The sequence below is a fragment of the Populus nigra genome, chromosome 8, assembly GCF_951802175.1.
Source record: "Populus nigra chromosome 8, ddPopNigr1.1, whole genome shotgun sequence".
Lineage (NCBI taxonomy): Eukaryota > Viridiplantae > Streptophyta > Magnoliopsida > Malpighiales > Salicaceae > Populus > Populus nigra.
In genome coordinates this window covers 5,068,727-5,096,259 of record NC_084859.1, presented here as the reverse complement: position 1 = coordinate 5,096,259, position 27,533 = coordinate 5,068,727, and the positions used below count along the sequence as shown (strand labels likewise).

Here is a 27,533-nt window from a genome sequence, read left to right as displayed (position 1 = left end):
TTATAAAATTTAAAATTTTAAAATAAAAAACAATAAAATAAATATACAAAGACCACGCATGTGGGTGTAAGAAGCTGTTTTGAATGCGAAAATTCAACTTTAATTTTCAGTAACAAAAATCCAAATCACCCTCAAACATCATCTACAATCAGGTGAAAGTACTAGTTAAATCTTACCACAGCAGCAAAGATAAATGCAAGGGGCAATGCACAAGCGAACATCATGATCATTCCTAGCATTTCTTATCCTGGAAGGAATTATTTAAATGCTGTATAAACATGATGATTTGCTTTTGATTCACAGGTATTGATGCAGGACAACAAACAAAAGAATTAAATAAGGGAAAGAGAGAAACTTTTAGAAAAAAAAAAAGCAAAGGAAGAAAAGAACGGGGAATGAAGATATGTATAATCTGCAATATTTTTTATTAATCATAAAAAAATTATTTAACATTTAGAAATGTATGATATAAATACTAAAACCCTAACTAGAACAAGCGATTGGGCTTATGACCCACTAAATAAAATACCAAATAATAATTAAATCAAACCCAATAAATAAAGTCAAGTTAATAAACCTCAACTAAAAGTTCATCTAAATTAAACCAAAAAACATAAGGTAAAGCTCAATTTCTCAATGGTTTGGGCTATTCTCCATCGTTTATGATCATATGCGTGCGTAAACAATGTTTCCGGTTCGGTGTCCCCACCAATTCTCCCAGGGTTGAAAGAACTCGACCCCGTCGAGTATAGGTCAAGGCAACTCCGATAACATTGTCAAAGATAAATATCAAGCTATTGTGATGTCTCTCTGATAATCTAAGTATAGTCTGAATCTGGTCGTCGAGTCCATATACTGACAATCCCTGGTAAAAACAATTTGTGCATTCAAAGTAGCATTAATATGTTCTTTTAGTGCCAAAAATAAGGATAATGAGGCAAGGGTTTCAAAAAGAGCATCAGGGATATACTGTTGTGTTTTATATATAACAAGATTCTTCATGTCAAAAGTAGAGCTAATATCAAAGTTTAATGATAATTTAATGACGTAATTATTTGATTCAATCATTGGCAACACTTTGATCTAGCAATACTTGCAATTTATAATCAGTTTCCAAAGGACACCGTTCAGATTTAATCTATATCATAAAATAATCTCCAACATTAAGTGCATCATGATACTTAAGTAAATCAGCTCAAAATTTATATTGTTCATTACTTGCGAATTTGTTTCGTGATCACAACATGCAAATTATGAACTTTACATGCTAACGACTCAGCTGATTTAGACATCCTATCACGAGGAGATATGGGAAGGTGTTTTATAGGCTTCTTGGGTTTGTAAGTATGAATACTAAATGATTGGGGGTGTGGAATGAGACAGACATTGTTTGAAACCTGTGTAGATATGGTATGGACACAACCAAGTAAACTAGGATTATCTTCATCTTCCTTATCACGTGCATGAGGTAAGAGTCAGGAAGCTTAACATGTTGCACTAAACCTATGATGTGTTAGACATCAAGCATGTGGGGTGAGGAACCAGGTAGTTTAGGAGGACTAATATCATGAGACTCTTCTGAGGCCATATTTATCTCTCTAGGTGATTCCACTGAATAGTTTCCTAAAACTTCCTCTACCATTAAAGCAGACATATCAGACTCTTTCTTAACCTCATTCTCAAGCTTACATGGACTCATTGTGTAAGTCTGATGCAACCATATTATTCAATAGTTTCACCCACATTTAACTAGTGTTTTGCCTATGTTTTATATATAAAATGCCTTGATATTCTTTGTTTTATGTTTTGAAGGCACTTTTGGATGAAAGATGCAAAAAGAAGTAAATTGGAGATAATTGGCAGATTTGACCTTCAGTCGATGTTTTGTGCAGAGCGTAAGCTCTAGAGGTTGAAATGAAGTGATTCCAGTGGAATTAAAAAGGTAACATCCATACCTTTCTGGACATCTAAGGCAAGAAAATAAAATAAGGAAGAGCATGGAAATCGCAGCCTTCAAAGTCAAATCTCGCAATCTGCCAGTGTTGACCTTTGGCCATTCCAACTTGAATATCTGGAGCTACAGAAGTCCAATTGATGTAAACTCAATTTTGTTGGATTCATGACTCAAAGTTATATAAAATCTAAAAATTTCAGCCAAAAACGATGTCATATGAGGGAGATATGATTTTTCAAAGATGACATCTGAATTCTGCCAGCAAACAGGTTTCGTGAAGAAACGAGTCCAAATGACATTCCGAAGCATTTAAACCGATATCCAAGTTTTTATTTCAGCAATTTAGCTCCTCTAAATCAAAGCTTGAAGATTTCATGCAAGGCTATTTCTCCTTTTTAGGAAAATAGTTATTGAAGTACTTAAATGTAAACAGTCTACTTAATGGAGGACTATTTTGTAAAATAGAGACCTAGGGTTTCCTAGGATATAAAAAGAATGAGAGAAGAGAAGGGGAGCAGCCAGCCAAGGAGAGAAAAACGCCCCCTTCCTCTAAGAAACCCTAAATTATGCATTCTTCCTTCTTTTTGATTAGTTGTTCAACAAACATGCAAGGCTAAACACTTTTTCTTGGTTGCAAGGACACGGAAACCTTCGGATTTCAAGAACTGTGAGATTTATTTTACCTTTTCTTTTCAGTTTATATGATGAATATGTTTGTTCTCCTATGCTTATTTTTCCTATGATTGTTTATTTTAATTGCTAGAGCGGACTCTAAGTTATTATTGTAGACAATCTATTGTTAAGTTTGATATCAAAACCGGAGTTGTGGTATATGAACTTGTGAAGCAACTGAGTTTAATAATTGTGGCGGATCTATGTTATTAATCTTAGGGAGAACATTCAATCAAATCAAACATAGACTGCGGACAGTTATGTTTTCTTGATTAATCAACTTATCTAGTTCTTAAGGCTGCCATTGAATTAAATTACTAGTGCGGACACTGTGGTTGTTTGATGGTTAGGGCTAGTTATACGGCGGATCCGTTAACTAACCAATGTTAAGAAGAGATAAATATTCAGAATATAAATTGATGTTTCGTTTCCATGATCAGTTCTGATTTCTGTAGGTGGATGTGTGCTTGTGACCAAGGTTTGTTCTCTTGATAATTTTCTGATTTTATTAAATTTAGTTTGATAGTTTTCTGTTTTCTTTTGCTTTAGCCTAGATAACGTCCAAACCCCCCCAAATTACATATCATCTAGCATAAAAATCTAACTTGAATCTTCCTCGTGGGATCGACCCCTTGCTTGCTCTATACTATCTTGTGTGTTGTGTTTGAAGCTAGGGTAATTAATTTGTGCGACCGCGACATCGCAACAAATTTTGGCGCCGTTGCCGGGGAAGTAATTTTAGTTGATTCTTGTGCTATTATTTTTATTTGCTGTGATTGTTATTTCTTTTTCTGAAAAAAAAAACAGAATTTTTGTTTGCTGCGGTACTGTTCATTACGGCAGCGGTACTGTTCAAAACAGATTTTTTGGTGGAATTAGGTATCAGCCATTTGTTTACTGAAGGGAAACGACGTTCTAAACAGGACTAGTGGTAGAACCACTAGCCCTACCCTATTGAGGCCAAATTCCGCTGTTTTCTAGGGTTTTTAGGCAGTTTTTGTTTTCTACCGTAGGATTTTCGTACAATTTGCATTGTTTTCGATCTCTTGTGTGATTGGTTTATTTTGAGTTTTCTTGATGATTTATGCCAGTAACCCGTTCTACTAATCAAAGTCAAGTGCATTTGGATCTCGAAATAGAAAAAACTTTACACAGGTTACGAAAGGAAGCTCGCCTTAACACCATGGCTGTTGCACGACAACAAACACTCAAGGAGCTTGCTGCTCCTAACATGGAAAATCAGCCATTGTGCATAAACATCGACAATAATGTAAACTTTGAGCTCAAATCTGGTTTTATACATTTGCTACCAACTTTCAATGGTCTTGCAGGAGAAGATCCTCATACTCATCTCAAGGAATTCCATATGGTTTGCGTTGGCATGAAACCGAATGGAGTTGATGAAGAACAGGTTAAGTTGAAAGCTTTCCCTTTCTCTTTAAAAGGGGCAGCAAAGGTATGGCTTTTCTCCATTCTTCCAGGTTCAATTGGAACGTGGAATGACATGAAGAAGATCTTCCTTGAGAAGTATTTCCCAGCATCTCGAGTTGCCAACATAAGGAAAGAAATATGTGGGATTCGACAATCTCATGGAGAGACACTTTCCGAGTATTGGGAAAGATTTGAGCAACTGTGCATTCAATGCCCTCATCATCAAATACCCGATCAGCTGCTCATTCAATATTTCTATGAAGGATTGATGCCTACTGACCGTAGTATCATTGATGCTGCAAGTGGAGGGGCATTGGTAGATAAGACACCCGAGGCTGCACGCCAATTGATCTCAAACATGGCAGCCAACTCGAAACAGTTTGGCACTCGTGGAGACTTTGCAAATAAACGAGTAAATGAGATAAGTATTTCTAACCTTGAGAATAAAGTTAATGATCTTACTTCTCTTGTGCGTTCTTTGGCTTGTGGCAATGTACAGCAGGTGAAAGTTTGTAGCATATGCTCCTTACAAGGACATGCTTCAGATATGTGCCCAACAATGCAAGAAGATTACATTGAACAAGCTAATGCAGTTGATGGAGCATTCAATGGACAACCTCAGCTTAAGTATGATCCTTTTTCCCACACGTACAATCCTGGATGGAGAGATCATCCCAACCTACGGTATGGGAACCAGCCTCAACAAGGCAATCAAGGCCGACAATTCCATCCCCATGGATTTCAGCCCCAACAGAATTATCAAGCAAGACAACCCCCTTCATTCACAAACTCCAATGTTATGGGGTCGTCATCCAGTGATGATCTTTGTGAGATGATGAAAACTTTGGCTTCTAACACTGTGACCTTGCAACAAAATGTCATGTCTTTTCAATAGGAAACAAGGTCAAGTATTCACAACTTGGAGAAGCAAATGGGGCAAGTAGCTTCAAGTGTGGGGAAATTGGAAGCACAAATGAATGGAAAATTGCCCTCCCAAGCATTGAATCCAAAAGAGAATGTTAGTGCGATCATGCTGCGAAGTGGGAAAGAACTTGAAGAGAAAAGGTCGAAACAAATTGAGATGGAGGAAGAAGAAGAGATAGAAACTGAATTGAGTACAAAAAAGAAACATCCTTCTCCTTCACAAATTGAAACCACGACCAACACTCTAAAGGTAAGTCCTCAATCAATGACTTCCAGTTTTAAAACAATTCCACCCTTTCCTGTGAGTTCTTCTAGGTCAAAGAAAGAGGACAAAGAAAAAGAGATTTTAGAGGTTTTCAAGAAAGTAGAACTCAACATTCCTTTGCTTGATGCTATCAAGCAAATTCCCAAGTATGCAAAATTCTTGAAGGAGTTGTGTACTACTAAGAGAGCTTTCAAACTGAAAGGTCATGAAACGGTAAGTATGGGTGAAGTTGTATCTGCCGTTGTTCAAAAGAATCTGCCTTTGAAACAAAAAGACCCAGGTGCGTTTACTATCCCATGTGTTATTAGTAATGCTAGTTTTAAAAGAGCTTTATGCGATTTAGGTGCATCCATTAGTGTTATGCCCAAACATGTTTATGATTCTCTTAGTCTTGAGCCTTTGAATAAAACTAGCATTGTAATACAACTTGCGGATCGTAGTTTTGTTTACCCACTTGATGTGATAGAAGATGTCCTAGTTAAGATTGATAGTTTGGTCATTCCATGCGACTTTTATATTCTTGATATGGAACATGATTCTTGTGATTCATCAAACAGCACTCCTATATTGTTTGGGAGACCATTCTTGAAAACTGCCAATACAAGGATAGATTGTGGTAAGGATACTTTGTCTATGGAAGTAGGAGATGAAAAGATTGAATTTAATTTTCATGATGCAATGAAATATCCTTATAGCAATGTTTATTCTATCACATGCTATGACCAAGTTGATAAGTGTGTGCAGCAAGTTTTTGATTTTGATTGTGAGGATGGATTAAGCGTAGCTTTGAGCTATGGCTATGATTTTACCGAGATAGAAGAGATGGAGAGGCACATATGTGTTCCCCAAAACGTGCACGAATCAGCATTGGCTTTGCAATCATTGCAAACTGTTCCCCATGGTAATGTCTTTGTTGATTTAGTACTCTCACATAAAAAGCTTTTGCCATCTATTTTACAGGCACCCGAGTTAGAATTGAAACCTTTGCCCGATAATTTGAAGTATGTATTCATTGGCGACAACAATACACTTCCCGTTATTATAGCATCAGGTTTGACAAATACGCAAGAGGAAAAACTTGTGAAATTGTTATGTGATCACAAGACGGCCATTGGATGGACTTTAGCTGACATCAAGGGCATTAGTCCCTCAATGTGTATGCATCACATACTATTGGAGGACAATGTGAAACCAACAAGGGAAATGCAAAGGAGGTTGAACCCGCCTATGATGGAGGTAGTGAAAGCTGAAATTTTAAAACTGTTAGATGCAGGAGTCATTTATCCCATCACGGACAGTAAATGGGTTGCGCCAATCCATGTGGTGCCTAAAAAGACCGGAATCACGTTGGTGAAAAACAAAAATGATGAGCTCATTCCTACTCGCATCTCGAGTGGATGGAGAATGTGTGTTGATTACAGAAAGCTAAATCTTGCTACACGCAAAGATCATTTTCCATTACCATTCATGGATCAAATGCTTGAACGCCTAGCAGGTAAGTCTTTTTATTGCTTTCTTGATGGATATAGTGGATACAATCAGATTGTTATTAATCCTGAGGATCAAGAAAAGACTACATTTACATGTCCATTTGGTACATATGCATATAGGAGAATGCCCTTTGGTCTCTGTAATGCACCTGCAACTTTTCAAAGATGCATGATGAGTATTTTTTCTGACTATGTTGAAAGAATAATTGAGGTTTTCATGGATGATTTCACGGTGTATGGTGATTCTTTTGATAAATGTCTAGAAAATTTATCTTTGATCTTGAAAAGGTGCATTGAAACTAACCTTGTCTTAAACTATGAGAAGTGTTATTTTATGGTAGAACAAGGAATAGTTCTTGGGCATGTTGTGTCTTCACGTGGATTAGAGGTTGATAAAGCTAAAATAGACGTTATTTCATCATTGCCTTACCCCTCCTGCGTGAGGGAAATTCGTTCTTTTCTTGGCCATGCAGGTTTCTATCGACGCTTTATTAAAGATTTCTCAAAGATTACAGCACCCTTGTGCAAACTATTAGCCAAAGAAGTGGATTTTGTGTTTGATCAAGCATGTAAAGATGCCCATGATGAGCTTAAGAGGCGTGTCACATCTGCCCCTATCATCCAACCACCAAATTGGGATGAGCCTTTTGAGATAATGTGTGATGCAAGTGACTATGCGGTAGGGGCTGTCCTTGGGCAAAGAATTGGGAAGAATTTGCATGTTATCGCCTATGCTTCCCGCATGTTGGACGGTGCACAATGCAATTACCATACAACTGAGAAGGAACTTTTTGCAGTGGTGTTTGCTCTTGAAAAATTTAGGTCATATCTACTTGGTACAAAAGTCATTGTTTTTACTGATCATGCAGCTTTAAGGTATCTTTTGAAGAAAAAGGAGTCCAAACCAAGATTGATTAGGTGGATCTTGCTTTTACAAGAATTTGATCTTGAGATCAAAGACAAAAAAGGTGCCGAAAATCATGTGGCTGATCACTTGAGCCGACTAAGGACTGAGGATATACAAACCGAAACAATAAGAGAGACATTCCCCGATGAGCAGTTGTATGTGTTACATTCCTCTACAAGACCATGGTATGCTGATTTGGTGAACTATTTAGTCACCAAAGAATTCCCTCCAGGTTTGTCTACATCCCAAAAAGACAAGTTACGAGCTGATGCTAAATATTATTTTTGGGATACTCCTTATCTGTGGAAATTTTGTGTGGATCAAGTAGTTAGGAGATGTGTACCACAAGATGAATTTCATTCCATTCTTACCTTTTGTCATTCTCATTCTTGTGGTGGGCATTTTGGAGCAAAAAGAACGGCCCACAAGGTACTTGAAAGTGGTTTTTATTGGCCTTCTATTTTTAAGGATGCATATCATTTTTGCAAATCATGTGAAAAATGCCAAAAAACAGGTAATATCACTCACAAGAATCAAATGCCTTTAACAAATATTCTTGTGAGTGAAATTTTTGATGTTTGGGGTATTGATTTTATGGGTCCATTTCCTTCTTCTTTTGGCAATCTTTATATCCTTCTTGCTGTTGATTATGTGTCCAAATGGATTGAGGCGAAAGCCACACGAACTAACGATGCTAAGGTTGTTTTAGATTTTGTCAGGACTCACATAGTTGACAGGTTTGGAATCCCTAAAGCTGTCATTAGTGATCGTGGCACTCATTTTTGCAATCGTTCAATGGAAGCATTGTTACGCAAATATCATGTGACTCATCGAACTTCCACAGCATACCATCCTCAAACGAATGGCCAAGCTGAAATTTCAAATCGAGAAATCAAGTCCATTTTGGAGAAGACAGTGCAACCTAACCGGCGAGATTGGAGTCTACGACTTGGTGATGCACTTTGGGCTTATCGGACTGCTTACAAATCACCTATAGGAATGTCACCTTATAGGATGATTTATGGAAAAGCATGTCATCTACCGGTGGAGCTTGAACACAAAGCTTTTTGGGCCATTAAAAAATGTAACATGGATTATGATGCTGCTGGGATTGCAAGAAAGTTGCAATTGCAAGAGTTGGAAGAGATTCGAAATGATGCTTACGAGAATGCAAGGATTTATAAAGAAAAGACTAAGAGTCTCCATGACCGAATGATTACAAGAAAAGAGTTTAATGTTGGAGATAAAGTCCTTCTTTATCATTCGCGTTTGAAACTTTTTCATGGAAAGTTACGCTCTCGTTGGATTGGACCATTTGTTGTTTCTAATGTTTTTTCTTATGGTGCAGTTGAAATTACAAGTTTAGAAACCAACAAAATACTCAAGGTCAATGGGCATCGCTTGAAACCTTTCTATGAAGGTTGGACGACAGAACTCACCGCTTCTGCGGAGTTAGCTGAACCAATCTATGAAGAATAAGCATGCAACATGTCGAGCCAATGACATAAAACAAAAGCGCTTACTGGGAGGCAACCCAGCACAAAAAAAAAAAACAGATTTGCTTTCTTTTTCCCTTGTCTTTTATTTTTCGCATTTTACTTTATTTTTGTCATTCTCCAATATTCCTTTTCTTTTATTTTAACATTGAGGACAATGTTATGTTTTAAGTGTGGGGGTATTGGGAGAATGTTGGTTTTCTAATTTTGGTTTTCTTTGTTATTTTTCAAAATAAAAAAAAATTATGTTTGATCTTTTGAACTCCCATTGGTTTTTGAGAATATGAGTATTATGTATGAGAATTAGTTGAGATAGATGAAGATATAAATCGAATGAAGGAGTGTGCATGCAAGTTTTAAGGTTTAATTGGTTTAGGGATTGACTTTGAGAATATGCCATGTTGACTTTATAGTGTTATACCAATGCAAGCTTTTGAGCCTTCAACATTATATTCTTTGATTGTGCCTTCTTTCAATGATATGTATCTTTAGAACTTGCTTCATATCTTGTTGAGATTACATTCATATTACATACATACATGAAGATGATAAAGGCATTAGGAATTTTAACCATTTGAGCCAAAAAGCCAACCTAAAGCATATTATCCTTAGTAAACCCCTTTTGAGCTTGTTTATCTTTTCTTTGCTTTATCCATGTATAAGCCTTAACTTTATATATGTTTTTCTTTTCCCTTGGCCAAGGATTAGTAGAGCATATACTAGTGATATTTCATGGAATTATGGTTGGAAATTATGTGAAAAGAAAGAAGAAGTGATGTTTGATGAAAAGATGGGCAAAGTTGCCAAAGGTAAAAAAAAAAAAAAAACAGAAAAAAGAAAAAGAAAAAGAAAAAGAAAAAAATGTTCCTTTATGTTCTTAAGATTTTATATTGAAAAAGCTTGAAATCAAAAGAAGTTAAGCATTGGTGATTAAAGATGGAAAATTTATGTGCTTCGATGGAATATCTTGTTTGAAATATCATTTTTCAGAATGCTCTACTTTCTTTGGTTTGAACCTTTTTCTTTTACTCTCTTTTACCTCACCTTTACCTTAGCCCCATTACAACCAAAAAATAAGACCTTTTGATTCATGCATTGTTTGTAATATGTTATTAATGGAGATGAGATTGAAGAGCAAGCTTATAGTAGAACATATTCATTGATTGAATTTGAGAGATTTAAACTCATAAGCCCTAAACACGTGAGTGTTGGAGTGTATATCAATGAGAGGACCTATCACTTTGGCATGGCATAGATTTCATTTAAATCCCGACGATTAATTAAGTTTTGAAGTTTGCATGTAAATAAATTCATGAAAATTTATACTCTTTATCCTTCTTAATTGTGTTCTTGTTTATAATGCATATATTCTTGGATATTGATGGGAGATTAGAAGATTAGTCATAGTGATTTCATTTAATTTAACTTCAATTTGGTTTTACCTATCCTTTCTCGAGGACGAGCAAGAGGTAAGTGTGGGGGTATTTGATGCAACCATATTATTCAATAGTTTCACCCACATTTAACTAGTGTTTTGCCTATGTTTTATATATAAAATGCCTTGATATTCTTTGTTTTATGTTTTGAAGGCACTTTTGGATGAAAGATGCAAAAAGGAGTAAATTGGAGATAATTGGCAGATTTGACCTTCAGTCGATGTTTTGTGCAGAGCGTGAGCTCTAGAGGTTGAAATGAAGTGATTCCAGTGGAATTAAAAAGGTAACATCCATACCTTTCTGGACATCTAAGGCAAGAAAATAAAATAAGGAAGAGCATGGAAATCGCAGCCTTCAAAGTCAAATCTCGCAATCTGCCAGTGTTGACCTTTGGCCATTCCAACTTAAATATCTGGAGCTACAGAAGTCCAATTGATGCAAACTTAATTTTGTTGGATTCATGACTCAAAGTTATATAAACGCTCAAAATTGCAGCCAAAAACGATGTCATATGAGGGAGATATGATTTTTCAAAGATGACATCTGAATTCTGCCAGCAAACAGGTTTCGTGAAGAAACGAGTCCAAATGACATTCCGAAGCATTTAAACCGATATCCAAGTTTTTATTTCAGCAATTTAGCTCCTCTAAATCAAAGCTTGAAGATTTCATGCAAGGCTATTTCTCCTTTTTAGGAAAATAGTTATTGAAGTACTTAAATGTAAACAGTCTACTTAATGGAGGACTATTTTGTAAAATAGAGACCTAGGGTTTCCTAGGATATAAAAAGAATGAGAGAAGAGAAGGGGAGCAGCCAGCCAAGGAGAGAAAAATGCCCCCTTCCTCTAAGAAACCCTAAATTATGCATTCTTCCTTCTTTTTGATTAGTTGTTCAACAAACATGCAAGGCTAAACACTTTTTCTTGGTTGCAAGGACACGGAAACCTTCGGATTTCAAGAACTGTGAGATTTATTTTACCTTTTCTTTTCAGTTTATATGATGAATATGTTTGTTCTCCTATGCTTATTTTTCCTATGATTGTTTATTTTAATTGCTAGAGCGGACTCTAAGTTATTATTGTAGACAATCTATTGTTAAGTTTGATATCAAAACCGGAGTTGTGGTATATGAACTTGTGAAGCAACTGAGTTTAATAATTGTGGCGGATCTATGTTATTAATCTTAGGGAGAACATTCAATCAAATCAAACATAGACTGCGGACAGTTATGTTTTCTTGATTAATCAACTTATCTAGTTCTTAAGGCTGCCATTGAATTAAATTACTAGTGCGGACACTGTGGTTGTTTGATGGTTAGGGCTAGTTATACGGCGGATCCGTTAACTAACCAATGTTAAGAAGAGATAAATATTCAGAATATAAATTGATGTTTCGTTTCCATGATCAGTTCTGATTTCTGTAGGTGGATGTGTGCTTGTGACCAAGGTTTGTTCTCTTGATAATTTTCTGATTTTATTAAATTTAGTTTGATAGTTTTCTGTTTTCTTTTGCTTTAGCCTAGATAACGTCCAAACCCCCCCAAATTACATATCATCTAGCATAAAAATCTAACTTGAATCTTCCTCGTGGGATCGACCCCTTGCTTGCTCTATACTATCTTGTGTGTTGTGTTTGAAGCTAGGGTAATTAATTTGTGCGACCGCGACATCGCAACAAAGTCACTCTTCTTGCACATCCTCGTCATCTAGGTCACTAAAATCCTCAAGATTAGGCTCATACACTTCAACACTACAATCTTCCTCTTTACCTATATCTTTATATTTTTGGATGACTGAAGGTTTAGAGGCGCAATCTAAAAAGATATGACCAAAACCTAGACAATTAGTACATTTAACCCTTGAACTCACCTTAGACACTTCATTGACAACTCGTTTGCCTTTATCTTTCTTATAAAGTTGGCACTACTAAGATTAGGTCTGTGGGGTGGAGCACCTAACAAAGAATCACTATTTCTAAATTAGGACCTAGTAGGGATACTATAAGGGTCCTGATGATTCATCTATTGATTCTTTGTGACTAATTTGTAGTCTTGAACTAAGTTATAAGCTTGGTTAAGGGTAGATACACCTTGAGATACAACTTATCTTCTAAGATCATCATTTAAGCCTTTATAAAATCTACGCAAAGTTATGGCTTCATTCTCTCTTATGGCTTATCTAATAATGTAATCGTTAAATTATGTTATATACTCATTTATAGACTTATTTCCTTGTCTTAGATTGTTAATTGGTTTAAGAGTTTATTCCTATAAGACTGGGAACTGGGGTAGGTACTTCTCCTGAAGTTTTTGTTTCATTTTAATCTAATCAGTTACATAAGGTATAGCCCAATTTCTCAATGGTTTGGGCTATCCTCCATCGTCTATGATCATATGCGTATGTAAACAATGTTTCCGGTTCGGTGTCCCCACCAGGTATGGATGCCTTATAATATATACAAATGTTTAGATATTACCATCAAACATGCCATCTTCTAGCTCCTCAACAACACTTGCAGAATGTTTAGGTACTCTTTCTCCACCTTGGAATTGAACTGAAGCATGACCATTATCCTGGTTTTTCTTGGTTCTTGAAAAAGAAGATGCGTTAAACCATTTTCCTTGAATTTAAGTTAATACTCCATATTGAAGAGAGGTAAAATAAATGGAAAAGGCTTACCTTATTGCCCTATATTTTTTATAGTTGTATTTAAGATAAGGCAGTGAGTTTTCCAATAGATTGTCCAACACCTGAATCAAAAAGATATAATTTCAATTGCATATTAATTTAGAATGTTAATGATAATTTGCAAAACCAGAGAGAAACATAAGTAATTATTTTGCCTTATATATATTCACACGTTGAACCAAGACCTAATAAAGGGTCATAAAGTTGCGATGGAAAAAGGCATGGTAGAAAACTCTAATATATGACTGCATAAAATAAAGGCCAAAAACCTGCAACATGAAGTGAATCCTTGAAGTAAAGCTCAATTGAAGAGATAAAGAAAAGCAAATGGATTCAATTTTCAATAATTACTTTGTACATCAAGCTGCCAGCCTGATATTCTGTGTTCTCATATTGTTAGAGTTTCACCAATATCTTTCCCCTAATCTATGTAAAATTATGAATAATAACAAGGTAAACAACTATTAGCCCAAATATGAAACCTGATAGTTAGAAAAAAGTGTCATCATTTCATGTAGCAAATCCGAATCCGAAAACATAAAAAGCTATTAAAGAATGGAAAAGAAATTGGGCAAAATCTAATTTTATTAACAAATATCTATTAAAAGTCATATAATGCTTGTAGTAGTTGACAGTGTAATATAAACACTGTAATGCCATAGAATTAAGAGTTACTACATCAAATATCAATCCTCCAATGCTATGAACAAATTTATAAATTTGAAGTTCGTTCACTGTTGCAACATACAGGTCCAAACCTTCAATGGAAGGCAAAACGACGCACATCTGATTCTTATTTGTAAGAGGCTTTTGAAACAATAAAACCGCTTATAGTTCCACTTTCCCACATCCTTCATTAAACAATCCTTAGAATGGAAACAAAGCATCCTAATTTTCTTATATATGCAAGTAAAATTTTATTGATAAAGAAAAAAGTGGGAGAGACAGTTCAACAATCAAAACATGGTCAATTCGGGCGACAAGTGCAGTTTTAAGGTTTAAAAATGACAAAAATGAACTGAACCAAGCGCAAGAGAAAATGAAGATATCCAGCATTAGCTTTGGATGCAAAGTTTTGGTGGGGAAGCCATATGCAAGAAAAGGGAAGTCAAAGCATTCAAAACCTCATGGTACTAGCTGCTTTGTAAACAATAATAAAATGGGATATCAATTTATCTGCTAAATATGTATTTTTCTGCTGGCTACATGAATTCAACCATCTATATTAATCAACATGAATTTGCTTGCATCAAACTCTGGAACAATCTTGTTACTAAATCCTGGTCAAACTAAAAAAAAGGAAGGGAAACCCTAAATGAGGATGTGAGTGAAACCTAATTCCTATGTTTTTAGGGTTTCAAACAGAGACTCGATCAGAAGAAAAAAAGCTTTACTTTAGTTGTACAGAAAAGCAGCAAAGTACATGCAATAGACTTGAAATGAAAAAAACATGGATTTATGATGTCAAAATTAAGCAAATTACTGGTTGGCTCACTTAAACATTCTTGTTAAACTAATTAAAAAAGAAGAATCATAAGACAACTAAAGCATGCCAACTTTGAAGTTATAACAAAAAAGGACATAATAGAGGAAGATAACTGAAGAAACTTCCTAAGATGGATGCTATTAGTTGCAAGGAAATTGATCATAGTCATAAACTATGAGACAAATTTGAAAAAAATATTTGAGAGAGAATTGATCTTATTTTCTCATATTTTGGAATGAAGTGTACAACACAATAAATAGGAAATGATTGCAATATGCAAACCATAAAATCAGAAAACAATCAAACTAAAGAAAAAAAAATCCTCCACTAAACTAGGAAAAAATAAACCTTGAGATCTAGTCATATAATATCAGATTCCCCTTATTAAAACATATAAAAATATCTTATAAATCCCTAAAATTACTAGCTAACTTTGAGCACGATTTCAATACTCCTTCTCAAGCTGGGTTGTAGATGTTGTACATACACGACTTGTGACTCAACTCTTCAAAGTTAGTTCTTGGAAAAGCTTTAGTAAGTATATTTGCATTGCGAGATTTCATGGTTATATAAACTAGATGAACAATTTCCTTCTTGATCTTTTTTGAAATAAAATGTTGATCTATCTCAATGTGCTTTGTTCTATCATGGTGAACGTGGTTCTTTGCGATACTTTTACTAGCTTGATTATCGCAGAACATCTTGATAGGATTCACCAATTCCACTCCCAGCTCCCTAAGCAATCTTTGCTTTCACATTCCTTCATAAATGCCAAGAGCTAGAGCTTTGAACTTCGATTCTGCACTGTTTCTAAAGACCACAAGTTATTTCTTGCTTCTCCAAGTCACGAGATTTCCCCAAACATAAAAACAGTACCCAGATGTAGATCGCTTGCCTAGTTTGCATTTGAAAAGACTTCAACATTTCTATTGTCACTCTTTTTGTATAGCATTCCTCTATTAGGAGTCATCTTGAGATACCTTAAAATTGTTTTCACAAATTTCATATGCTCTTCTGTTGGATTGTTTATGAACTAACTCACACCACTAACAGAAAAACCAATATCAGGTCAAGTGTGTGAGAGATAGATAAGTTGTCCTACCGATCTATAATATCTCCTCATGTTAACCGGTGCATTATCAATTCTAGCTCCTATCTTCTTGGCTGAATCTATTGGAGTATCTGCAGGTTTATATCCAAGCATACCTGTTTTTTTAGTAGATCCAGAACATACTTTTGTTAGGAGATAAATATACATCCTTTTTATCGTGCCACGTCTATGCCAAGAAAGTATCTAAGGTAGCTGAGGTCTTTGGTTTCAAATTCCTTGGCTAAAAGTTTCTTCAATCTTATCAGCTCCTTATAGTCACCAGTTAGAATGATGTCATCAACATACACAATTAATATTGCTATTTTCTTTTCCAGAGAGAACTTTACATACAATGTGTGATCTACTTGACATTAGAAGTATCCATACCAAACTACTATCTTTGTAAACTTGTTAAACCATGCCCAAGAAGATTGCTTGAGTTCGTATAATGATTTTCTCAGCTTACACACTTTGTTGTAGTTGGAGGATTTTTCTAGTCCCGACAGTATCTCCATGAATACTTCTTTCAAATCACCATTCAGGAACACATTCTTGACATCTAGCTGATGTAACAACTAATTTTGATTAGCTACAAGGAACATAAGAACTTTAATAATGTTAAGCTTGATCATTAGAGAAAATGTTTCTTAATAGTCTATCCCATAAGATTGAGTAAACTCTTTTGCGACAAGACGAACTTTTAACCTCTCAATACTTTCGTTAGCCTTATATTTGACACTAAAGATCCACTTACAACCAACTGGCTTCTTTCCAGGTTGAAGTTCAGAACTTTCCCAAGTGCTATTGTTTTTCAATGCACTAATTTCTTCACTAATTGCCTTTCTCCATCATGAGTCACTGAGAGCATCCTGAATAAAATTAGGAACCTATACATTATCAAGAGCTGAAACAAATACATGACAAGATGGCAACAACCTTCCATATGAAACAAATCTGTTGATGGGATGACTTATGCATGATCTAACACCCTTTATTAGAGCAATTGGAATATTTGGATCATCAATAATAGATGCAATATTCTTAATATAAAAAATTTCCTAACCTGAATGTATTTGAGCAGATTTTGAATTCGGTTCAAAGTCTTGGTCAAGAGCAAGAGGTATTGGGTGCTCTATCTCCTTTCTAGGTCTTTTCCTCTTACCATAAACATGAAGCTCATGATTTTATGTTGATTCAAGATGTTTATAGATAGGGGATTGAATTGGAGTTGTAGGAGGATGACTCTAGATTTGCTAAGTTTGCTCAAGAATGGAGTTTTAAGGAGTTGATTTAGGATGTTTATGAGTATGATCATTAGTTGTATTTTGGAATGATTGTGAGGTGTCCCCTGGTTGAACTAAATGATCAGATTCAATGTCTTAAAGTTGTTATTCTCTTATGTTTGGTATCATACCATACATTGGCAACCACTAGGTTCACTCCCATATTCACGGAGTAGGTTATGTCCTCAACCTCGGTTCTTCTAGCAGTCAGAAGTGGTGTCATTCTCTCGTCGGCGATGAAGTCTCCATCTTAAAGCTTATAAAAGGTTGTGAAGATGGCTCTGACGTCTTTGTGGAACTGGGTCTCATTGTGGCCCGAAGGAGGGTTCGCGGTTTGGTGGGACTTGATGTGGCTGCAAACAAAGAGCATGATGCCAGTTAGTGCCAGGTCTTGTATGGGCACCTAGTGGTACGATATGGCTATGATCGCCTTTATGAACACGAATATGATGTTCAACGGGTCATCGTTTCGCAGGTCGAACCTCAACAGGGAGAGAAAGAACGTCCAGTTGCAAAGCAAGACGTACACCCTATTCGGGTCAACAGGCGGAGACATATTTATGGTTCTCGGTGGGTATTAAGGTGGTAACTCAATAATGATAAAGCTTTAGGATTCGCGGTTGTTTAAAATCTAGCACCAATAAAAAATCTAACCGAAAAATTGAAATACAATGTGATTTCATACGGAGAGATTTTTTATTGATGCTAGATTCTGAACATTGACAAATCCTAGAGCTTTATCATGGCTTAGTTACCACATCAGTACCCATCAGGGACCGTGAATGTGACCCTTACTACTGACTTGAATAGGGTGTACATCTCGCCATGCAACTGGATGCTCTTCCACTCCTTGTTGAGGCTCGACCTGCAAAATGGTGACCCAGTTGAACGTCATGTCCATGTTAAGTAAATTGATTTGTGATCTGAATTGTGTTGCTAAATTCTTTCCTAACTTGTGTGTATATCAGGATTTGGATTCAGGGAAAAAGATTGGCAATGTTAAGATGTGTTCAAGACTCTATCTCCTCAAAGATGATACTTCTAAAAGAAAACAAGTTCATAATACAATTTGTATACCATCTAAGGGTCAATTAGCTTTAAATTCTCATGCCAATAAAAAAAGTGATGTTATGTTATGGCACTATTGTCATGGTCATCCAAATTTCATGTACCTTGAAAAACTATTTCCTTCCTTATTTATCACTAAAAATTCAAAGTCTTTCAATTGTGAAATCTATCAATTCTTAAACATACCCATAGTAGCTATCCAAGCATCTCATATAAGCCATCCCATTCATTTGCCATGATTCACCGTGATGTATGAGGCCTCTCAAAAGTGAAAAATATAACAAGAACTTGTTGGTTTGTCTCGTTTGTTGATGATTACACTAGATTGGCCTAGTTATTCCTTATGAAAGAAATATAAAGTTAGTCAAATTTTTCAAAACTTCATTTCCATGATACAAACACAATTCCAAACCAGATCCAACTCTTAAAAACCAATAATGCCAAAGAGTATTTCAACTCTGTCCTTGGTACTTGTTAACATAAGTTCCTATGCTGACACTCCATAACAAAACGGAGTTGCACAAAAAAAAAGACAAATGTTAGGAGTAACTTGATTCCTCATGTTCTCTACTAATGTTCCATAACTTTTTTGGAGAGGTTGTCCTTACTGTTGCTTATCTCATAAATAGAATGCCTTCTATAATCCTCAAATTCCAAACTCCTTGTCACTACCTCTTTAAATTCTTTCCACACACTAAAATAATCTTTTCATTAGACCCTAAGATATTTGGATGCTCAGTTTTTGTCCATATAAATCAATACAATCGTGGAGAACTGGATCCTAAATCCATCAAATGTATCTTTCTCGGGTACTCTCCAAACCAAAAGAGTTACAAGTGTTATTCTCCCATCACCAAAAAAGTCTATACTTTAATAGATGTGACTTTTTTCGAGCATCAATCCTACTTTCCCAAATCTGATATTCAGGGGGAGAACATGAGAGAATATCAACTTTGGGACATTGAATCTGATCATTTAGCTCAACCAGGAGACACCTCACAATCATTCCAAACTAATCCAACCAATGATCATATGGTATGCTTTCACTATCTCAACCATATCCACAAGAGCACTAAAGTCCACACGTTCCTTACACAGCTCGAACATATGGTTGATTGTGGACAAGAGCGTGATGTAGCTCCCTACCACCCTCAGCTCCGTCTCTTGGGCAAGGAGTCTGGACGTACATGCACCTGCGGCTTCAAACTTTTCTCTCTTATAATAGCAGCGACTATCTGCTTGAGGTTCATCGTGACTGGATGGCATGCCTTGTGCCACAACACGTCCTGGATGAGGGCGATATCTGTGTTGAACGACTCAGTCACATCTGTGCTCCTTCAATAGGCCTTCTCTGTGACCGCATACACCTTTCGCGACTGGGTCACGGTAGCAAACGTTTAGTGGTAATGGGTCATTATCAGCGAGTAGCCTGCATCGGTATCAAGCCGGTGGCACGCTTCACCATTACACATATGGTTGCATGCATCTCGTTGGTTAGGCCAAGGGTTGTGTCTAATACATTAGCAGACACTAAGTTCACTCTCTCATTCTCGAAGTAGGTTATGTCCTGGCCTCAATTCTTCTAGCGGTAAAAAATGATGTCGTTCTCTCGTCGGCGATAAAGTCTTTGTCTTGAAGCTTCTAGAAGGTTGTGGAGACGGCTCTGGCAGTGCCTAGGGAAATGGCAGCCTTGTGAATCTAGGCCTCATTGTGGCCCGGGTGAGGGTCTGTGGTCAGGTGGGCAAGGTGAGACTTGATGTGGTCGTCAACAGAGAGCATGACGTCAATTGGTGTCCGGGCCACAATGAGGCCTAGATCCGCAAGGTTGCCATTTGCCTAAGCACTGCTAGAGCCATCTCTACAACCTTCTAAAGACTGTTTGTTGACGATGTGCTCTCTATTGACGACCACATCAAGTCCCACCTTGCCCACCTGACTACGAACCCTCATCCGGGCCACAATGAGGTTTAGACCCGCAAGGCTGTCATTTGCCTGGGCACTGCCAAAGCCATCTCCACAACCTTCTAGAAGCTTCAAGACAAAGACTTCATCGCTGACGAGAGAACAACACCACTTCTGACCGCTAAACAAACTGAGGCTAGGACATAACCTACTCCGAGAATGAGAGAGTGAACTTAGTGTCTGCTAATGTATTAGACACAACTCTTGACCTAACTAAACAGATGCATGCAATCATGTGCATAATCGTGAAGCATGCAACCAGCCTGATACCGATGCAGGGCTACTTGCTGATAATGACCAATTACCACTACCTGTTTGCTACCGTGACCTAGTTGCGAAAGGTGTATGCGGTCACAGAGAAGGCCTACTGGAGGAGCACAGACATGATTGAGTGGTTCAACACGGATACCGCCCTCATCCAGGACGTGTTGTGGCACAAGGCATGCCATCCGGTCACGATGAACCTTAAGCAGATAGTCGTTGCTATGCATGCTATTATAAGAGAGAGAAGCTTGAAGGTGCTGGCGCATGCACGTCCAGACTCCTTGCCCAAGAGACGGAGTTGAGGGTGGTAGGGAGCTACATTATGCTCTTGTCCACAATCAACCCTATGTTCGAGCTGTGTAAGGGATGTGTGGACTTTGATGCTCCTGTGGATGTGGTTGAGATAATAAAAACATACCATGTGATGATTGGTTGGGACTAGTTTGGAATTTTACCTCACAATATTTGATTCGATTCGATAACTTTATAAAGATGGGCGTATGCCAACTTAAATGACAACTCGAGGCAGATAATACTCAAAATGATGATAACATTATTTTTAAATTGCATGAGATGCCCAAACCATTCATATATCTGGTACGCTTCTTTCTCTTTCATTTTTTCACTTCCCAAATTCTTCATGAGTTCTAGAGGAGATTGTATGGAACTCTACTCCATGCGCAAAAAATTATATCTTTGGTTGGCATTAACTGGAAACTTTATTTGTCATCTACAAAACAAAAATCCGAAGGGGAAGACGAGGTTAAAGAGCATAATGATAAAGAGGCTAGCAAAGCTAAAAAATAATCTTATTAGGAAGCAAAGAGAACGTATAAACTACAACAAAACAGACCATAGACAATAGCATTACATTAAAGACATACCTCACTAAAAGAGCTGAGTTCTTACGCTTCCAGAACTGGAAAAACAACACAGCCTAGCATTACGCTTATGAAGAAAAAAGGTAGCACTAGTAACTGCAGTGATCTGGAAAAAGCAAATCATTATGCATCCGAAGTAATTTATGTCACCAGATGCTTCAACACCTATTTTAAAAACATGTTACATGAATTACAAAGCATACCAAAAGGCAGCAACTAGACAGACTTACCCAAAATCAACCAAGTGCACAATAAGTCCAAATACAGTTGGAAAGATCATCCATCGAGTATATATCCGAAGGAAAGCAAAATAGATGGCAATCTACCGAGAGGAAATTCCCTAGTTAGAATTCAATGACATAATTGCAATGACCCACACATTGGCTTAGCTGCATGCACTCACCTTCAATCCAAAATATGAATACATGTCATCAATAGGCTGGTTTGTGTAGTTGTGCCAGTTCAGCACCCAACTTTTCAGGAGTTTCTTTCTCTTAATTTCATCTAGAAGCCAGCATTTGTCTAACTTCAGAGTTTATATAGCATCACAAAGCAGGTAATTTAGTAACAAATGAAATTTAGCATACCATGTAGAGGAAAAACTTGTTTAACAATCCCTTCAGATTCCAACATTTTTAGTAAAGGTTCCCCGACTTCCCATACTAACACTTTGCCATCTAATGCTAGAGTTAAGACTAGCTTGCCCTTGTTTACCTGAAAATTTTAGTTTGAGTTTCAGTAACCAGAGATATCATATATGCTAAGTTCAAAATGCATGCATGTGTACGCACATGCATATACATATGAGCAGACCTGGGCACAACAGAGGTTTGGGCTATCTATGTTAGCAAGGATATTTCCTAGTGAAATTAAGGACGATGATGGGATGAAGTTATTGGTTCCTTCAAATTATTACATAATGGAAGTGTGCTTAAAACATATACAGAATGTTTTTTCAATTAAATGAGATGCATGGCGATTCAAGGGCAAAGAAAAGTACATAACAGTAAGAAAAACACAAAAAACATGTCTCATCATACAAAAATGTCATCCCGAGTTGTGATTGTGTGCATTTTTGCAGCCAGAAAATAAATCTGAATTTAAATTTATAGTAAAAGAGAGAGCTAACAAATTATACATACAAAAATATCTTACAATCCCATGTAATAATTGCTGGTAGCACTGGAAACGCTCAAACCAACTGAACAATGAGCCATCTGGCTGTCTCACGAATGCTTCAACATCCTCCCATTCAAATTGTAGATCCATTCCTGGAAATGAAGTAAAAAATAAGACTACAATTCGCCACTGCTTATATGCCTTTCCATTAAAGAAAAAAGGAGAAAGCATGGTAAGACAAGCCCTCTTATTATAGAATCAGGAAAAAAAAGAAAAGGAGAAAAATCAACAACTTAAGAGCATCCTATAATTACCAATTTAAGTTGGCTCCTTCATTTGCAACTGTGCCACGGCTCTCCCCAGTGTCTCCAGAGGTGCTGCCAGCTGAATGAAAATTAGTTAGCTTAGAATTCCAACTTATGAATATTCAATATTGCAATTTACTCGGGTCGGTCAAATGAATTAAAGTAGGTAGATCATCAATATAAACAGGTTTCGTTTAAACAAAATGTTGAAAAGATCCTGAATCCAATATTTTAAACGGCACATTGGCTTTATCTAATTACAATCATGTAACAGAGAGACAAGCCTAAAGCATCATGACTCAAGGAGTGAAGCTAACTTAACCAAAAGACAAACATAAATGTCACGAATATTAGAACTACATGCAATTGCCAAGTTCATGAAGGGCCTGGGAAACACATTTGCAGTTCTAAATGAGTTGTCATGCTCAACTTTTCAATCATATTGATGTGCACTACAACATCGATACGAGCACATCTTGAAATCACAAAATAGCCCAAGTAGTAAAACTTCTCCAATATAATATAGCCTTCTCCACCTCCCAAACCCCTAACATATGTTAAAGAACAATATTTATCCCAATGATTTGCAATTGCTAGTAGTCCTAGGGCAGTACATAATTATGTAGAACAAGAAACAAAAAGCATTCAATTGCAAGACCACACATTTGTGAGTTGATTAATTAGTATAATGATATTAAAAATGTAGGAGACAAGCACAAAAAAAAATTAGAAAAAGAAAAAAAGAAGCAAACCTTGATAAACATATGTTAAGCCATGAACTCTCTCGGCAATAAACCCCACATTCCTCAACTTTTTCACAAGAAACTCAACACAATCACAAGTCTCATCCTCCTCCTTGACATTCCTTCTAGAAACCACCACACATATTTCAAAAGTAGTTTGTGCTTCTTCCTCTCCATAGCTATTCATTTCCAGGCCAACCTTATGAGTATAAATTTTGGAAGAAGTAGAAGAAGAGAACAAGGGCTTTGGATAATTTCTGATATCTTTTATTGAATGCTACCAGGCTTTATATACATGAATGAATAACAATAATGCTGGAAAGTAGGAGAGTAATTAGCAATTTCAAAAAAAATCTTTATTATCTGCTAACAGCCTAATTAAAACAAACTTGACTTACTCATGTCCCTGTCGCTGCTGTGCACATATCACAACCACACACAATTGCAAAATGCACCAACTAATACATTACCTAAAGTGATTAAGTGAAGATTATATCAATCAAAAGGCGATTTACTGCTGAATTGGCCCAAGAGACGCTCCCATGTATCAGAAAAGAAAAGAGAAAAAAAAGAAGATGAGTTCTTGTTAGATCGCTCAAACAGTAATAAGGGTTTCTATATTTAACTCAAACGGGAAAATGGGTCTCTCTATGTTTAGGATAATATACAGAGAGAGATACGAAACAGTAAAAAGATTCAGTTTTTTGTTAAATTATGGCTTGATAACGCTATAACCTGAAGAGGGTTTCTCTTTATTGCTCAAAACAAGGCAAAAACGAGAAGAGCTTGTATCAAAAGGACAATGCGGGTGGTTCATTTGAAGATAAAACAGAGAGGAAGAAAGACAGAAAAAGAAAAAACCAAAGATGTCTGACTGAGGAATCGGGTATTAGGGAAGGGGCAGCTTCTTACGCAGAGACACATGGGAGAGTGTGGGAGGAGAGACACAGTTACTCAGTTATGTAATCATAATTTTAATCTTTTCTGATAGGTGAGTTTTTCAATGCATTTCATTTCTTGGTTTTGCACAACTGGGGAGGAAATTCTATCCTCTCTGCGAATGTGAGTGTGTGATTGTGATGGAAATTTTCATGGAGCAGCTGCAGCCGACAATGAATGAAGAGTTTTAGCAATGTATAATTAATTACACTCTTCAAAGATTTGTAAGAACAAGTCAAACGCGAGAGGAATATACGTTGGATTTTGCATATATCCTTTCCTTCTCTGAGTCTCTGGTTGAATTTAATTCGTGCTACTTTAGAAATTCAGCTGCTGCCCGCCCCTCCAACAACAGTACATAATTTATAAACTCACTATTGAAAATGGCCAAGTTGAGAATCCTAGGTTAGAGATTTCAATCACTGTAATGAACTTGAAGGATATCGAAATTTGGGTCACATCATGAAATCTTAATACCCTACTTATCCTGTCATCAAGATCATTCATTCCTCGGAATTGGCACCTTTGCCCCAACAGATTTCTTCAGTCATTCACCAGGTATGGACTAGGTCAACATGAGTTGGTTCCTTGTGAGAATTGGGAAGCCTGCTTGGCCTAGAATCCATGTATTCAGATCAAGTTCCTGCCTTTGGAATTATTCCACGAAATGTAACGATGACATTGCTCCAGCGATTGAGAACAATCAAGCAAAGACGGATTGCGAGCATGAAACCGCAAATAAAATTTCCACCTCCCCATAGCTGCACACAAGAACTATGTTCTGCCGAGGTTTACAGTAGAAAATCATTCAAGTTTTTTCGATCCAAACTCAACATGGTAGTAAAAGAAGACAGTCAACGATATCTCATATCTCAGTTCAAACGAATATATCAGGGTATTCTCCAACATGACCCAAAAAAATATAAGGCACCCAGTAATTTGAACTTTGAATTAGTATATATGGGTCTTTGACAAGCTGCCACGGAGCCCTAGTTCATGCCAAAGACCATAATTCACAACTACAATGAACATACTATGGGGAAAAAAACGGAGATCCTGCTTTATGAAACCTGAAAATAAACCCAAGTTCTTCCAACATTCAATCTCGCCATAAATGCATACAAAGCATACCATCTCATACTTGTAATCTGAAGATTGAAACCATTTCTCATACTCTAGGTATAGAAAGTATTTGCTGGTCAATAAGTTATGCAACTCAACAAGTGCATAGGCCATTCGTATTCAACACACAAAAGAGTCAACAAATACTATCATCCCAATTAAGCCAAGTTTACAAGATATGTTTTTGGAATGAGGCACAGTAAAAACACCATATAGATAGATGTATAACGATATAGAACATTCGCATGAGATCATCAGATCCTAACACATAATTTACCCTTTGGCCTTAAGCTCTGCAAGTCGCCTTGATAAATCATCCTCACCCACCTTCTCCTGCGAACTGGTTGCCACTGCATGAGCAGCAGGCTGTGGCAGCCCAACAGAGACCTCCAATCCATAGTCATCAGCTACCTGCTGCATCAAGCTGTTGACCTCACCCTCAGGTGTGGAAAGGGAGGTAGACCCAGCCATAGAACTCTCCATGAACTCTGCCTGCACCTCCATATTCACAAACTGCTTCTCAAACTGATCCATTGTCTCCGACATCTTCTGCAAATTACCTGTATCGACGAATGATAGAAAACATCATCACAGATCACAGATATCTTCAATTTTTTTTTAAAAAAAAAACAGCTACAAAAAACCAACCCTTTTATTAACCTAATAAATAAATAATGAAAAGAAGATGTTTGATCAGTAAAACCCTATTATGATAACAAATTATGATCTCTTAATTAAGGAAAAGATACGAGTAGTTACCAGTAGCGAGAGTCGACTCGAGGGACTTAACAATAGAACCCATGGACTTGTTAATGGTGGTCATCTTAGCCTGAGTATCAAGCCTAGCGACAACGGCATCGAGCCTGGAGGAGAGCCTCAAGTAATTCATCTGTTCAGTCCTCTTACGAATGGCGTTCTCAGCATAGATCCGAGCACCGTCCATGTTTCCTTTCTCGATCGCCTTCTTCACTTTCAATTTCTCCGCTTTCTCTTCCTTCTCGCACTTCCTTGACTGCCTTTGCAGCGATTTCGATGTGAATTTCAAGTCCATGATCTGATTCAACAGCTTCTCTGTGTTTCCCATTTTTTTTTTCTCTCTACCGATATCAAATAATCCACTCCAATTCGATTGGATTTTATCAACTCTTTCTTCTTTATCATCCCCTGTAAGGGAAAGGAAAGTGCCGGGGGTTTTCTTAAATGCCCATGTTACCCTTGGGAGTCCGCGTGCGTGACCGTGTCAATCGCTGCCCTTGTTTGCAATTTGCTTGCCTTCTAGAATACATTTTCCCAAAACAATCTTCTTCTGTCTTACAATTGCACCCTTCCATTTTCAATTTCAATGTGCATCCATGCCCTACATTTTAATTAAATCCAGTTAAAATAGCTAAAAAAATCATTTTAACTAACCAGCTAAAAATTATTATTGAATTCATTAAGTATTAAGTATAAAGCTAAAAAAATCATTAAGTATTAAGGGTTTTTACTGTAGCTGAAATCACTATTTATCCTCTCATAAATTAATGTGAATTAGAGTAGTAATTTTTTTTCAAAATTTTCAATTTGATCTTTAAACTCTTTCTTTACATAATTGAGTTGTTCTTAGCTTAAATTAGAACTCAATTGCATGTTTTTTTAGAGGGGATTGATTTAAAAGTCAGAGGACTTAAGTGAAAAACACGAGTAAAATAAGTGGTGACTTTCAATTTATTTGAAAAGTACATTTGAATCTCCCATCTTTTTTAGCTACAAGGTGATCAGTCCCTCTAATTCTAGAAAAATTAATTTCGATACCAAACTTCATTTCAATTATTTCGATACCAAACTTTAATTATCTCTAATTGGATTTCAATTTAGAGAAGAAAAATTATTGTTGCGACGATTTCAACTACCAAAATAATATATTTTTATCTCAAATGGTTTCATATGATAAGGGTAGCTCAAATTAGGTTTTTTTTTTTACCTTGAAAGTGCTTCAAGAAATGGATGTGAGCATGAGATGATTTTTTT

The 27,533-nt window shown here is 36.6% G+C and overlaps 1 protein-coding gene and 1 long non-coding RNA gene across 2 annotated transcripts; both read right to left on the bottom strand.

The window, feature by feature from the left end:
- Positions 1–105: 105 nt before the first annotated feature.
- Positions 106–13,324, bottom strand: LOC133701922 (uncharacterized). Its single transcript, XR_009843635.1, has 3 exons — positions 13,253–13,324; positions 13,050–13,162; positions 106–865 (listed from the first exon to the last, which is right to left on the bottom strand). It is a non-coding gene; the product is annotated as an uncharacterized LOC133701922 (long non-coding RNA).
- A 12,268-nt stretch (positions 13,325–25,592) lies between these two features.
- LOC133701921 (ESCRT-related protein CHMP1B-like) lies at positions 25,593–26,712 on the bottom strand. Its single transcript, XM_062126120.1, has 2 exons — positions 26,283–26,712; positions 25,593–26,083 (listed from the first exon to the last, which is right to left on the bottom strand). The coding sequence occupies exons 1-2, from the start codon at positions 26,605–26,607 to the stop codon at positions 25,797–25,799; spliced, it is 612 nt and encodes a 203-aa protein (XP_061982104.1). The 5' UTR covers positions 26,608–26,712; the 3' UTR covers positions 25,593–25,796.
- Between the last annotated feature and the right edge of the window lie 821 nt (positions 26,713–27,533).